At 37.7% G+C, this 16,466-nt stretch overlaps 1 protein-coding gene across 1 annotated transcript in view; it reads left to right on the forward strand.

Moving 5' to 3' along the window:
- The window catches only part of LOC127881932 (TELO2-interacting protein 1 homolog), a 68,425-nt gene that overhangs the window by 22,942 nt on the left and 29,017 nt on the right, over positions 1-16,466 (forward strand). The window contains exons 10-11 of the mRNA XM_052430159.1: positions 5,410-5,466; positions 9,175-9,306. Coding sequence (XP_052286119.1) covers positions 5,410-5,466; positions 9,175-9,306 — 189 coding nt within the window. The remainder of the gene's footprint in view (positions 1-5,409; positions 5,467-9,174; positions 9,307-16,466) is intronic.

The following is a 16,466-nucleotide window of genomic DNA, read 5'->3' on the forward strand; positions in this document are numbered from 1 at the left end:
GACTATCAGAAACGTTTCTTATACATATTATATAGGGAGGTGATGAAAAATCCGTCGTAAAAATGAGCATTTATTTCATATTGATTTTGAACTTGTATTCAACCGTCTGACAGTGAACGCGGTGGCTATTCATATATAATTTTGAAAATATTTTTATTAAATTCAAATGACAAATCCATATCATGATGGGTTTTTTGTTTATTAAAAATGTTTAGATCTTTGTTTTATTGTGTTATTTTTAAAAAGACACCGATTTTTTTTATTTAGATATAAATTAAATTTTTATTGTAACCATAATTTAATACAGGCCTGATTTCGTGGTTTCATTAACAGATAGTCTAATATGCATTTTATTACATTTATGTTTAATGCGAACCTGTTACATTTCACTATCAAAAAATGAAATGTTGGTATTACGGTGCTGTTCACGAACATTCGAATTGAATACATTTAGCATATTATGCATTTGCTTATTTATAACAAGATGGCCCTTATATGTTAATTGCAATTTTCACATTTCTCCAGTGACAATGTATGTTGTATAAGAAATGTTGTTGTTGTAATATAAGCCGTACATTTTACACTTGAAGTCGCTTTAAGCTGGCTAAGCCGCGTTGAAATCACCTTTTTGTTGTTTTTACTTTAGTTAAAACAATATTTAAGTTAACAATTTATAATGATTTCCCTTGTTTATGATCCACAGAAAATAAATATATAATTGGAAATCATTTAAGTAATTAAATAGTTTTCTTTTCTTGTGTACAGTACCTAACAATGCCTTAATGTTCCTTCATTCTGAGATCCACGCAACAAACTGTTATTTATTAATCATCGACAATTACGCTGAGATTAATAAGCACGTGTGGCAATTATTATGTTGCCCAAACTGCTTAAAAATATTGTGCATCAAACGGTATAACACGTTTTATAGAACACACACCTGGTGTGGTTAAACTATTTATTGTGTTTGTTTTCTCATTACTCGTTCATATGTTCAAGAAAAAAAGATAAAATAATAACCTTTTATAAAGTATGTATAGCACCTACAATTTTGAATAATGATCGAACAGTAATGATCATGCATTTGATATAAAATCTGTGTAAACTCTTAAAAATTACGTTCATTCCATATGTACAACACGCTTTGTTTGTCGGACAAAATGGCGGCCAGATAAGCGTTGCTGAGGGGTGTGTGAAAAATCGATATCTGATTGGCTGATCGACAAAATGTGGGCGGAGTTGGCGACTGGTCAATTCTTATATCAGATCAATAGGAAGTTGTTATATCAGTCAATAGTTGCAAGTAGTTCATATTTATCAGAAATTAACTATAAAACAACAGGACAAACAATTTGATACCAAGATGTTATGTATTTTAAGGCACATAAATCAACATAAACAGCCAAAAACATGTTTTACAAGTATTAAGCCCAAGTTTTTGAAGTACTACTGACATCATTATCAACACACCACACCACAACGTCTAAAATCATTTTTATTCCCACAAAAAATAAGCATTGTAGCGATTATTTTTCACAATCTCTTATAAAATGGAGGATGTAGAGGTATGATAAACAGAAAAACAGATTAAGGCCTGATTGTTTGAAATATATCAGGCTGGGCACAAATGAAATATTGGTTTGGCAAGCCTTGCCATTAATATTATTTTAAGCCTCGCCAGATATATTACAAAACTATCAGGCAGAAACCTGTTATTCTCTATATTAGATTTATAGTCCTCAAAAACTTGAGTATATCTACCTGTCATTTGATACAATGCCACCTTTTCCAAAATTGTCACCACCATGGGACATCAATATACGAAAGGTATTTTTCATCCTTAGCAGGGTTCTCAATAACTCTTGAGCCAACAGGCCAAAATGTGATAACAACAGGCCTTCTAGGGGGGTCTGGGTATGCTCCCCCGGAAAATTTTAAAATTGAGCACTTGATTTCCTGCATTTTTGGCCAATTTATGGCTATTTTAATGGTTAACCAGGGTCTTAAAGCAGGGTTCTCAATAACTTTTGAGCCCACAGGCCCAAACGTGAAACCAAGAGGTCTACTAGGGGGTCCGTGGGGCATGCTCCCCCTGAAAATTTTCAAATCGAGCACTTGATTTCCTGCATTTTGGGCCATTTTATGGCTATTTTAGTGGTCAACCAGGCACATAAATTTGAGCATTTTTTGTGTGTGCATTTTATAAATTTTAGCTGTTTTAGCTCACCTGTCATGAAGTGACATGGTGAGCTTATGTGACCGTGTGATTTCCGGCGTCCGTTGTGTGTGCGTGTGTGCGTGCGTCCGTCAACAATTTGTTTGTGTTGACAGTAGAGGTCACAGTTTTCATCCAATCTTTATGAAATTTAGTCAGAATGTTTATTTTGATGAAATCTGGGTTGGGATTGTATTTGGGTCTTCTGGGATCAAAAACTAGGTCACTAGGTCAAAAACAAGGTCACATAATAGGTCAAATAATAGAAAAACCTTGTGTAGACAATAGAGGTCGCAGTTTCCATCCAATCTTTATGAAATTTGGTCAGAATGTTTATCTTGATGAAATCTGGGTTGGGATTGTATTTGGGTCATCTGGGGTCAAAAACTAGGTCACTAGGTCAAATAATTGAAGAATCATCAACAATTTGTTTGTGTAGGCAGTAGAGGTCACAGTTTTCATCCAATGTTTATGAAATTTGGTCAGAATGTTTATCTTGATGAAATCTGGGTTGGGATTGTATTTGGGTCATCTGGGGTCAAAAACTAGATCACTAGGTCAAAAACTAGGTCAAATAAGAGAAAAACCTTGTGTAGACAATAGAGGTCGCAGTTTTCATCCAATCTTTATGAAATTTGGTCAGAATGTTTATCATGATGAAATCTGGTTTGGGAATGTATTTAGGTCATCTGGGGTCAAAAACTAGGTCACTAGGTCAAAAACTAGGTCAAATAATAGAAAAACCTTGTGTAGACAGTAGAGGTCACAGTTTTCATCCAATCTTTATGAAATTTGGTCAGAATGTTTATCTTGATGAAATCTGGGTTGGGATTGTATCTGGGTCATCTGAGGTCAAAAACTAGGTCACTAGGTCAAATAATAGAAAAACCGTCAAAAATGTGTTTGTGTAGACAGTAGAGGTCACAGTTTTCATCCAATCTTTATGAAATTTGGTCAGAATGTTTGTCTTGATGAAATCTGCGTTGGGATTGCATTTGGGTCATCTGGGGTCAAAAACTAGGTCAAAAACTAGGTCAAAGAATAGAAAAACTAGATTGTATTTAGGTCATCTGGGGTCAAAAACTAGGTCACTAGGTCAAAGAATAGAAAAACCTTGTGTAGACAATAGAGGTCACAGTTTTCACCCAATCTTTATGAAATTTGGTCAGAATGTTGATCTTGATAAAATCTGGGTTTGGATTGTATAAGGGTTATCTTGGGTCAAAAACAAGGTCAATAGGTCAAATATTAGAAAACCTTGTGTAGACGATAGAGGTCACAGTTTTCATCCAATCTTCATGAAATTTGGTCAGCATGTTTGTCTTGATGAAATCTGGGTTGGGATTGTATTTGGGTCATCTGAGGTAAAAAACTAGGTCAATAGGTCAAATATTAGAAAAACCTTGTGTAGACAATAGAGGTCACAGTTTTCATCCAATTGGTATGAAATTTGGTCAGAATGTTTATCTTGATTAAAACTGGGTTGGGATTGTATTTGGTTAGTCAGGTGAGCGTTTCAGGGTCATCATGGCCCTCTTGTTTAACTTAAAAAAGATAAATGGAAAAAGCTATTTATTACTTTTGTAAAATTTTAACTCATAAGTGATAACAGGAACGTCAAAATATTTTACTGCTTTTTGACCGATTCCAATATGCGCCTTTTCATTGATTTTGTTGTAATGCGTTAAGGGAGATAATAAATCAACGTCTTTGCTTAACAGCAAATAGTAACCAAATTACAGAAAAGACACATTTGCCGATTTTCCAAATCTGAGCGAATTTCTACCGGCCAAAATCTGATTTCAAACGTCTGATTTGGCCGGCGGCCAGCTCTTATTGAGAACCCTGTTAAAGTAGAGCATTTTTTGTGCATTTTATGAATTTTAGCTTTTTTAACTAACAAAAGATAAATGAAAACAGTTCTTTATTACTTTTGTAACATTTTGACTCCTACTTCTGGACATTTACTAATCATCCCAGTCCCCATTACTGTCATCAGATTCACAGCCACTTAGTTCAGCATCTAATAGTATATATTTGATGACAGACTGAGACCTTATCAGTTTCTTCAATAAAATTCTGATTTTCTAGTAAGTTTCCAACAAAGGTTTGCCCTAATTCATTACAAATACGTTTTTTTCAAAAATAAAGTGTATCATAATGCGGATAAATATGACTTTCGGATACGTAATTGCACTCGATTTTTAGAATCAATTTGTACGATTTTGACGGATTTTTTTGCACAAGGTTGCGATTGGGACATTTTATTCCGATAAGGATTTTGGATTGGGAATGGGGCCGATATTCGGCCCTACAGGAATGAGGAGAAAAGGCCTGATCGTTCGTCTACCATGCGCATTTTGAGTGACACTTCTTGTTTGAAACGTAACTGAATTCAAACAAACTTTCACAAGAACAAAAACATTGCATTAACACAAAAAACGCAAGCAATCAGGAACAAAAACTCACCATGTGATGAAAAGAACGTCAAAATATTTTACTGCTTTTTAACGGGTGTGCAGAAATACCAAAATCCCCGTAATAACCAAAATTCCTCGAAACTCCATTAATATTAATTATTTATCAAAATACTGCGGATATAAAGATAGAATATTGCAAAATACACTGTTTTCACTGATGAAACATTGTTTTTATCCAAGTTTGGTAGTGAAAAACTAAAAATATAAACATTAGTATTCGAGGAGTTTCTATGGATTTTTGTAATTACGGGTATTTCGGTATTTCTACACACCGCTTTTTTGACCGATTCCAATTTGTGCCTTTTCATTGTTGTTGTTGTTGTAATGCGTTAAGGGAGATATTCAAGCGACGTCTTTGCTTAATAGCAAAAAAGCAAGACACGCAATTTTCAAAGAGTCAATTGCCGATTTTCTGAATCTGAGCGATTTTCAACCATCCAAAATCTGATTTCAAACGGCCGATTTTGCCGGCGGCTGGCTCTTATTGAGAACCCTGCTTAGGCAAAACAGATTTTCCACAAAAATAAGATTTAGTCAAGGCTTTTTTTCTGTGCATGTTGTGTTATGACGAATATTATTTTGAATTTTTGTTACTGTACGTACTACAAAATTGAGAATTGTTTTGTGCACAGGACATAAACAAAGTTATTGTGAAACAGCATTCGCAATCAGTTTTGTATAAAATGCAAATGAGTGGAATCCTTGTTTTTTCAGAGGAAGAAGACAAACTGTCACTGCTCAATTTGCTGATTGGCTACCTAGGCCTATTAGGTAAGGACTATTATTTGTGTTGTTGATTGGCTACCTAGGCCTATTAGGTAAGGACTATTATTTGTGTGTTGCTGATTGGCTACCTAGGCTTATTAGGTAAGGACTATTATTTGTGTGTTGCTGATTGGCTACCTAGGCTTATTAGGTAAGGACTATTATTTGTGTTGTTGATTGGCTACCTAGGCCTATTAGGTAAGGACTATTATTTGTGTCACTGATTGGCTACCTAGGCCTATTAGGTAAGGACTATTATTTGTGTTGCTGATTGGCTACCTAGGCCTATTAGGTAAGGACTATTATTTGTGTCACTGATTGGCTACCTAGGCCTATTAGGTAAGGACTATTATTTGTGTCACTGATTGGCTACCTAGGCCTATTAGGTAAGGACTATTATTTGTGTTGCTGATTGGCTACCTAGGCCTATTAGGTAAGGACTATTATTTGTGTCACTGATTGGCTACCTAGGCCTATTAGGTAAGGACTATTATTTGTGTCACTGATTGGCTACCTAGGCCTATTAGGTAAGGACTATTATTTGTGTCACTGATTGGCTACCTAGGCCTATTAGGTAAGGACTATTATTTGTGTCACTGATTGGCTACCTAGGCCTATTAGGTAAGGACTATTATTTGTGTCACTGATTGGCTACCTAGGCCTATTAGGTAAGGACTATTATTTGTGTCACTGATTGGCTACCTAGGCCTATTAGGTAAGGACTATTATTTGTGTCACTGATTGGCTACCTAGGCCTATTAGGTAAGGACTATTATTTGTGTCACTGATTGGCTACCTAGGCCTATTAGGTAAGGACTATTATTTGTGTCACTGATTGGCTACCTAGGCCTATTAGGTAAGGACTATTATTTGTGTCACTGATTGGCTACCTAGGCCTATTAGGTAAGGACTATTATTTGTGTCACTGATTGGCTACCTAGGCCTATTAGGTAAGGACTATTATTTGTGTCACCGATTGGCTACCTAGGCCTATTAGGTAAGGACTATTATTTGTGTCACCGATTGGCTACCTAGGCCTATTAGGTAAGGACTATTATTTGTGTTGCTGATTGGCTACCTAGGCCTATTAGGTAAGGACTATTATTTGTGTTGCTGATTGGCTACCTAGGCCTATTAGGTAAGGACTATTATTTGTGTTGCTGATTGGCTACCTAGGCTTATTAGGTAAGGGCTATTATTTGTGTTGCTGATTGGCTACCTAGGCTTATTAGGTAAGGGCTATATTTGTGTTGCTGATTGGCTACCTAGGCTTATTAGGTAAGGACTATTATTTGTGTCACTGATTGGCTACCTAGGCCTATTAGGTAAGGACTATTATTTGCGTTGCTGATTGGCTACCTAGGCTTAATAGGTAAGGACTATTATTTGTGTTGCTGATTGGCTACCTAGGCCTATTAGGTAAGGGCTATTATTTGTGTTGCTGATTGGCTACCTAGGCTTATTAGGTAAGGGCTATTATTTGTGTTGCTGATTGGCTACCTAGGCTTATTAGGTAAGGGTTATTATTTGTGTTACCTTCTGAGCACAATTCATGTGCGTAAAGTGTCCTCCCAGATTAGCCTGTGCAGTCTGCACAGGCTAATCAGCAACAACACTTTCCCCTTTTATGACATTTTTAGCACAACATGCTCATGGTGAGCTTTTGTGATCGCCTTTTGTCCATTGTGCGTCATCTGTCGTGCGTCGTCAACATTTTGCCTTGTGAACACTCTAGAGGCCACATTTATTGTCTGATCTTCATGAAATTTTGTCAGAACATTTGTTTCATTGATACCTCGACTGAGTTCGAAACTGGGTCATGCTGGGTCAAAAACTAGGTCACTAGGTCAAAAAAAGAAAAACCTTGTGAACACTGTAGAAGTCACATTTGATGCCCAATCTTCATGTAACTTTGTCAAAATGTTTGTTTAAATGATATGTTGGTTGAGTTTAAAAATGGTTCCGGTCCGTTGAAACATGGCTATAGGGAAACCTTGTTAACACTCTATAAGTCACAATTTTTGCCCAATCATCATGAAACTTGGTCAGAACATTGGTTTCATTGATATATCAGACGAGTTCAAAAATGGTCCAGAATGGTGAAAAAACATGGTCGCCAGGGGGCGGGGCAGTTTTCCTTATATTGCCATAGTAAAACCTTGTTAACTCTCTAGAGGCCACATTTATTGTCCAATCTTCATGAAATTTGGTCAGAAAGATTGGTCTGTATGACATCTTGGATGAGTTTGAAAATGGTTACGTTTGCTTGAAAAACATGGCAGCCAAGGGTCGGGGCATTTTTCCTTATATGGCTATATATGGCTATAGTAAAACCTTGTGAACACTCTAGAGGCCACATTTATTGTCCAATCTTCATGAAATTTGGTCAGGAGATTGGTATCAATGATATCTTGAATGAGTTCAAAAATGGTTACGTTTGCTTGAAAAACATGGCTGCCAAGGGGTGGGGCATTTTTCCTTATATGGCTATATATGGCTATAGAAAAGTCTTGTTAACACTCTATAGAGTCCACATTTATTGTCCGATCTTCATGAAACTTGGTCAGAAGATTCATCCCAATAATATCTTGGACAAGTTAAAAAATGATGCACGTTGGTTGAAAAACATGGCCGCCAGGGGGCGGGGCATTTTTCTGTATGTGGCTATAGTAAAACCTTGTTAACACTCTAGAGGCCATATTTATTTTTTCGATCATCATGAAATTTGGTCAGAAGATTTGTCCTTATGATATCTTGGATGAGTTCGAAAATGTTTTTGGTTGCTTTTAAAACATTGCCACCAGGGGGCCGGGCATTTTCCCTAATATGGCTGTATATCATACTTTTGTAAAACCTTTTTAACACTCTAGAGGCCACATTTATTGTCCGATCATCATGAAACTTGGTCAGATGATTTATCCCAATGATATCTTGGGTGAGTTCGAAAATGGTTCCGGTTGGTGGAAAAACATGGCTGCCAAGTGGGCGTGGCATTTTTCCTTATATAGCTATAGTTAAACCTTGTTAACACTCTAGAAGCCGTATTTATTGTACGTTAATCATGAAACTTTGTCAGAAGATTTGTCCCAATGATATTTTGGACAAGTTCGAAAATGGTTCCAGTTGCTTGAAAAACATGGCCACCAGTGGGCGGGGCATTTTTCCTTATATGGACTTATGAATCTTCATGATACTTTGTCAGTATATTTGTTTTAATGATATTTTGGATGTGTATGAAAATGGTTCTCGTCTGTTGAAAAAGGTGGCTGCCAGGGTGTTCACTAGTCATGAAAATTGGTAAGAACATTTTGTTCTAATGACATCCTGGGCTGCACAGAACAGGTCAGTTCCTTTGAATCTCAGGTGAGCGACTTTGGGCCTTTCAGGCCCTCTTGTTCGTTTAAATGATGTCTCTTCTTAGCAAAAATCCAATTAGGCTGAAAGTGTCGTCCCTGATTAGCCTGTGCGGACAATACTTAACGCACATGCATTATGCCCAGTTTTCTCAGAACACAACTTATTTAAACTTATGGATGTTTGCTGCTCATCGGTATCTAAGGGTTGGAAATGCAACCTTTAAAACTTGAATTAAGTAACAAAGATATTTAATTAAATGTAACTTTCTAATTGACTACACATGCGTAAAAATATGTATCTAAGTGGTAAAGGTTTAATATCGCTACGGTTTTATTCACACGGAAATTCTCTTTGCAGGTACGAAGGTTCGGGGCATGCTGCTGTCCCTGCCCCATCTCAAACGTCTATCCCTGGCCTTGCTACAGATCCTGGAGCTTGAGTGCTCTGACATGAAGATTGTGGAGGAACGCACATGTATCACTGGACATGGTGGGTGCCATACTAGAGTGATGTTATTAACCCTTCTCCACTCTGGGGCAACATGAAAATGGCTATGTGCAAAAAGCATAAAACCAGAACAGCCTGCGAATAACTTGATCATTATTTTTGATTGACGTCAGTCTTGAAGCAGAGACCTATAAAATACATAGGTCTTTGCTTGAAGATGCCTTTATCGCAGATTGATTTACAAGGAATCACAGTTTTAAAATGTACAAAATATCCGAGCTTATTAAACAGTACATGAAAGACGGTGTCGGGTATCATCATCACACCTTTTTACCGTAAACAATTACTTAGACAACAATTGTTCCTTATGAGAAGTTAAATGCAAATGGTTAGAAATTAATTACTTATGACGAGTAAGTTGTGAAAACAATACCCGTTACAAATTGTATGCGGTAACAATTTAATTTCAGTATAAGTATATTTTATCATGTCCATAAATAGAACTGAATTACAATGTCTACAGCCACGTGATAATATTATTTAAGTCCCTTTGTATTACGCATCTGCACCATTCACTATACATGATGCCATGTAAAACCCGTGTTTTAATAAGGGTGCAAAATTGCTGCTGACAGTAAAGTTCCACACATGGAAAGTGTGCATGTCAAAACAGACCATGTGCCGTAACAACAGTAAATATAGATGTGCAACTCAGTACATGTAGTATTTTAAAATAAAAAAATACATTGGCATTAATTCATTAATACTATCTAATTGATAGTATTGACACATTGAAAAATACGTACATTTACGAATAATAAATTAAAGTTGCTCATTGATTGGTCGTTATAACCAAATATGAACAGTGTTAGATGGTCGCACATCGCGTCACTTGATTTAGGCATTGTTGTGTATGTGGGTTTAAGACAACGCGAGAACACCGGTCTGTTTGATGGCTAGTTTAGTACTACACAGATACAGCGATAGGCTTGCAGCAATACAACATGGTAGGCAGGGTTTATCATGACTGAATTGATCATCATACAGAACAATTCTCCCCTTTTTAAATGTGTTGATCATATAATTATTCATAAAAAATCAATTCATAATGCATTTAAAAAATAATATAAAAAATCATTTTCAAACATAACATTTCTTGTTTAAATACAAACTCAGTCAGTGTTCTTATCTAATTACTGTGAAATTACGCATTAATTGTTCATAATTATATATCGTTAATGATATAAATTCCTCACAGCTTATTAGCATTCACAAGTACCAAAATGTCCGAGGAAAAGTACTGCAGCAATTAATCTGATTAGTTACAAATTACTACTGATAAGACAGTCGTTCAGGCTGTCGCCTGTTTCTCAATGGATACCGACGCGCCTTAGTTAATTGCTTATTTGAAACCAGAGGATCATTTTGAGAATCATTATCATTTTTATCTTTGTTCTCAATTAGCACCGGGTTGTCTGACATTAATTGGCTATGACACGGAGTCTCAGTAACAGATAGCGGTTCGCACGGTAATGGGATTGTGTCATTTTCATTTGAAGCGTTTTGCACGTCTGTAGCGCGAAGCTGATCAATGTGCCTTCTCCACACTGTAATACCGATGTCCACTTTGTACATAAGTGGTCCGTCACGTGAAACAATAGTGCCCGTTATCCATTTTTCCTTAGAGTTAGGCCTAAAATCTCGGGCAAGGACACTCTGACCTTAATCTAGTTCGCGAAATTTATTTCTGTCCGGAACTGACATTTTCATTTGTCTGTCATTCACGTGCTGCTTAGTATCAGGTTTAAGCAAATCTAACCTACTTCGCAAATCACGACCTAAGAACAATTTTGCTGGTGTTTTGCCGGTTGTAGAATGCGGCATGTTACGATATGTATGCAAAAAGCAATTCAGTTTCTGGTTAAGGTCATCCGTTTCGCTGTTCATTGCGCGATGCTAGATTTGAAAGAAGCATTGAAGCGCTCTACAAGACCATTTGTGGATGGCTTAGCGACCGCAGTCCTTATATGGAGAATTCCGTTTCTTTTCATGAACAGTTGGAAGCTTTCAGATGTAAACGTACTTCCATTGTCAGAAACAATTTGTTTTGGAAACCCGTATCTTGCAAATACGGTTCGCATGACTTGAATTGTTATTTCTGTGTTTGTTGTATTCATTTCAATGACCTCTGGCCACTTAGAGTGAGCATCAACCATGACGAAGAACATTCGTCCTAGAAACGGGCCTGCCAAATCTACCTGTATCCGCTCCCAGCTAGAGCTTGGCCATTCCCACGGATGTAATTGGACATGCGCTGGTAACTTCTGTTGAATTGCGCAACCATTACAACGTTTGACCACACTTTCAATGTCTGCATCAATCCCCGGCCACCAGACATAGCTCCGAGCTAGTCCTTTCATCTTTACAATTCCCGGATGGCTAGCATGTAACAGATCGAACACACACGTTCTTAGTTTAATTGGAATGATAACCCTATTTCCCCACATCAGACACCCACGATGAAGTGTTATCTCGTTTCGGCGGAAATAATAGCTTTTGAGTACTGGGTCATTAGCGTTTTAAGCCCAGCCATTTTTTACGTATTCTAAGATGCGTGACATAATTGGCTCGCGCTGCGTTTTACGGCTAATTTGCGAACTTGTTACAGGGAGTTGCTCGAATTGTGAAGTGTAGAATATTTCTTCTACATCATCAGAGTTATGATTATGATTCGGCGCGGGTAGTCTGGACAACCCATCAATATTTGTATGCCGATTTGTGCATTTGTACTCTACGTTGTAATCAAAACCGGATAGGTACAAAGCATATCTTTGTACGCGCACAGCAGTTGTTGCAGGTATGCTTTTGCTGCGACTGAAGATTGATAACAGCGGCTGACAGTCCGTTACTAGGCAAAATTTCCGACCGTACAGGTATGGGTAGAATTTCTTTACTGCCCAGAATATAGCCAACGCTTATCTTTGCTCGGTATTGCTTAATGACCTTGCTGCGAAAGCAATAGGTTTTTCAGAACCGTCTCATGACATGAGACAGTATTCCCGATATTCCTACCGGAGAGGCATCCGTCACCAGTCTAACAGGTAGATCTGGGTTATAATGCGTAAGCACGGGCTCAGAAGTGATCAGCTTTTTTGAATTTTGGAACGCGATCTCACATTCTTTTGACCAAGTAAACTTACGATATTTTTCAAGCATCGCGTTAAGTGGTTTAATGACAGTCGCAAGATTCGGCAGAAACCTGTGGTAGTAATTGAGAACACCGAGATACGCCCTTAAAGAAGTAACATCTTTAGGTGTGGGTGTGTCAATCACAGCCTGCACCTTGTCATTACACTTCCATAATCCATCTTTCTCGATCTTGTGTCCACAATACGTAACTCTATCCTCAAAGAACACACATTTGTCTTTGTTTAGTTTTAAACCAAACTCATTCAAACGTCAAAGCACTTTCTCGAGGTTATCCAAATGAGACTGATCACTGTCCCCTGTCACGATCATGTCATCAAGAATGCATTGCACTCCAGGTATTCCTTGAAGTATCTGGTCAATTGTGCGTTGCCAGATTGCGGGAAGTGACGATATTCCGTACACACATCTGTTGTACCGATACAGCCCTTGATGAGTGTTAATGGTCAACAATTCCTTGCCGTCGTCGTCGACCTCAAGTTGGAGATACGCCTGGCGAAGATCCAGTTTCGAGTATTTCTGTCCTTGTGACAGATTTGCGAAGATGTCCTCGATCCTTGGTAGGGGGTATTTGTCAACTTTAAGTGCTTTGTTGACTGTCACTTTAAAGTCTCCACAAATTCGAACATCCTGTCCGTTGCTTTTCAATACTGGAACGATTGGCATTGCCCATCTGCTGGTATTTACCTTCAAAATAATACCTTGCCTTTCAAGGCTGTCGAGTTCACGCTCTATTTTCGGTTTCATATAGTACGGAACTGTCCTTGCTTTCAAGAATCTGGGTGACGTGTCTTCTTTTAATGTTAACCTGGCTTTTATGTCCTTCACTTTTCTGATACCTTCATCGAAAACAATTGCATTGTTTTTCAAAATCGTGTTTAGTCTGTCTTTAACAATATCTCTTTCGATCACGTTTACGGGAACAATGCGTTGCCAGTCTAACTTGATAGCCGTTAGCCAGTCTCTCCCGAACAACATAGGACCAGTGCCTTGAACTACACAAAGCCGTAATTGTGTTGATTGTCCATTGTACTTTACTGTTACAACCTTGGTACCTACTTGTTTAATGATTTCCCCGGAGTACGTCTTAAGTACTGATTTCGCGGGATCTAGTGGTACATTTCCGAACCGTTTTCGGAAATCAATTTCCGACATTCATTTCACTGCCGATCCTGTGTCAACTTCCATTCTGAATATATGTCGGTCAATTTCAGGTGACACTGTTATTTTGTTGTCTCCACGGTTCACAGAATTAATAATCAAAACATTGTCATTATCTGTGGTGTTCATTGCATTGATGTGTTTCATTTTGGGACATATTTTCTGAATATGTCCTTTTGTCTTGCAGAAGTGACATACGGCATTTTTCAACCGACATTTTTGTGACACATGGTTGTTCTTCCCACAGTGAATACAGTTCGGTTTGGAAGTAACGTGCACCGTTTCCCTTTTAGGCGGTGGTCTTGTCTTTGTGTGTTTACGGTTAGCAATACGGTGTACACTTCCGGTAACTGCCGACGACTGAAGTTCTGCGGCGTCCTTGGTCGCTGTTTCCATAGCAGTCGCAATTTCTATTGCATTAGCTAATGTTAGGTCAACTGTTGAGAGCAACTTCCTTTGAGTTGTTTCCTCACGAAGACCGCAAACGAATCTGTCCCTTAACGTGTCGTTAAGGTTGTCGCCAAAGTTACAAAATTCCGCCCAACTTCCTTAATGTCTCTACATAGTCCTTGATACATTCCCCTGTCGCCTGATTTTGTTTATGCAATGGAAAACGTTCGGCAATGATCAGCAGTTTTGGACTAAGGTGAGTGCTAAGCAAAACACACAGTTCCTTGTACGTCTTCTCTGACGGCTTTGCCGGTGACGTTAAACTCCTGAGTAGACAATATGTCCTTTCCCCTAGGAGGGTAAGTAATCCAGCCACTCTCTTTTCATTTGCAATATTGTTCACAATGAAATATTGCTCCAGGCGTTCTTGATAAGAAGTCCATATTTCCGTGTTACCTTCAAACGGATTAATACTTCTTATTAACGCTATTGCCATGATTATCACAGATGTTATATCCAGAATTTTATGCACAATACTTCATTTTGAAAGAAAGGATAAAATTCCCGAAATAGAAACGCTGCTCAATCCTCGTCGCCAATTGTTGTGTATGTGGGTTTAAGACAACGCAAGAACACCGGTCTGTTTGATGGCTAGTTTAATACTACACAGATACAGCGATAGGCATGCAGCAATACAACATGGTAGGCGGGGTTTATCATGACTGACGTGATCATTATACATAACAGGCATGTTCGATGAGAATTATCCAATCCAAAAATTAAACACATCAGCGTCAAATTCAATACTGGTCATATTTTGGTTTTTAACATTGAAATCGCAATTATACTGGATTATAGGGTCATCGATAGTGTTGGAACATGTATGTATCCAGCGATCAACACATACAGTAGGGTTTACTAAACATTCATTGAAATAAAATTGGGACTTCCAACTGCATTATTTGGGACGTCCATAATTTTAGGCTTTGAAGTCAGAACTTCCAACTTTTCAAAGCAATTGGAAGCGCTAAATTAATATTTTCATAGAACGGTTTTTAATTTAGTTTATATTTTATTGTATTTAGAATTGTTTAACGTTGTGAACATCATAATAATAAAAATAAACAATATTAAAGGTATTTTCTATTGGTAGGTTAAAGAAGAACAAGGTCCGGTAAAATCTGGTGAGGTCCGGTAAATTTTTATGCCCCCAGTAGGGTGGCATATAGCGGTTGAACTGTCCATCTGTCAGTCTGTCCATCAGTCAGTCTGTGCGTCCGTCCGAAAACTCTAACATTGGCCATAACTTTTGCAATATTGAAGATAGGAACTTGATATTTGGAATGCATGTGTATCTCATGAAACTGCACATTTTCAGTGGTGAAAGGTCAAGGTCATCTTTTAATTTCAAAGTTCAAAAAACAAACTCAAAGGGAAGTAATAAGCTTTAAAGGAAGATGATTTATATAACTGCCAAATGATAAATAGACATTTTATTTCAAAGCGGCGCAGTAGGGGGCATTGTGTTTCTGACGAACACATCTCTTGTTTAAGTTATCGGACCTCATGACCGGCAAGATTTTTTTGTCTTTTTCATGGGTTGTTGTATGCTGTTTGCTGCTCATCAGTAAGGGTCGGAGATGAAGTCTTAAAATCTGGATTCCAGTATAAAAGGTTTTTAGTTAAATAAAACTTTCTAAGGAAAAAGTGTAAAAACACGTTTCTAAGTGATAAAGGGTTAGCAGAGACACTAGGGAAAATTTACTTAAAAAGTGGTTTCTGAATGCTGTCAAAGGATGTTTGTAAATTGATTCCCAGTAAATTTATTTCATGACCCCACATATTATATTGCTTTCCACCTGTATATTGTTGCTCATTGATATGGTGTTTCTTGTTAACTAAAAACATATTCCAGTCAGTTAAATTACTCGCTGATGTTTTTAATTTGGGGAATAGAAATCATTTGACATTCAGTGAAGTGTTTCTTTAGGGTGGGGAAGGGGGCATACATGTTTTTCTCTTACCCTTTGTTTGTCAGGGAAATATAATCTGTGCTTGAAGTGTCAACTGGACTCTATCTAGACTAGTGTTCATAAAGATATGAGCTACCCTTAATGCATGTGTGTAAAGTGTTGTCCAAGATAAGCCTCTTGCATGTGTGTAAAGTGTTTTCCAAGATAAGCCTCTTGCATGTGTGTAAAGTGTTGTCCTAAATAAGCCTCTTGCATGTGTGTAAAGTGTTGTCCTAGATAAGCCTCTTGCATGTGTGTAAAGTGTTGTCCTAGATAAGCCTCTTGCATGTGTGTAAAGTGTTGTCCTAGATAAGCCTCTTGCATGTGTGTAAAGTGTTGTCCTAGATAAGCCTCTTGCATGTGTGTAAAGTGTTGTCCTAGATAAGCCTCTGAAGTCTGCACAGGCTATTTAGAGAAGACACTTTCTGTCTG

The sequence above is a fragment of the Dreissena polymorpha genome, chromosome 5 (assembly GCF_020536995.1).
Source record: "Dreissena polymorpha isolate Duluth1 chromosome 5, UMN_Dpol_1.0, whole genome shotgun sequence".
NCBI classification, from domain to species: domain Eukaryota; kingdom Metazoa; phylum Mollusca; class Bivalvia; order Myida; family Dreissenidae; genus Dreissena; species Dreissena polymorpha.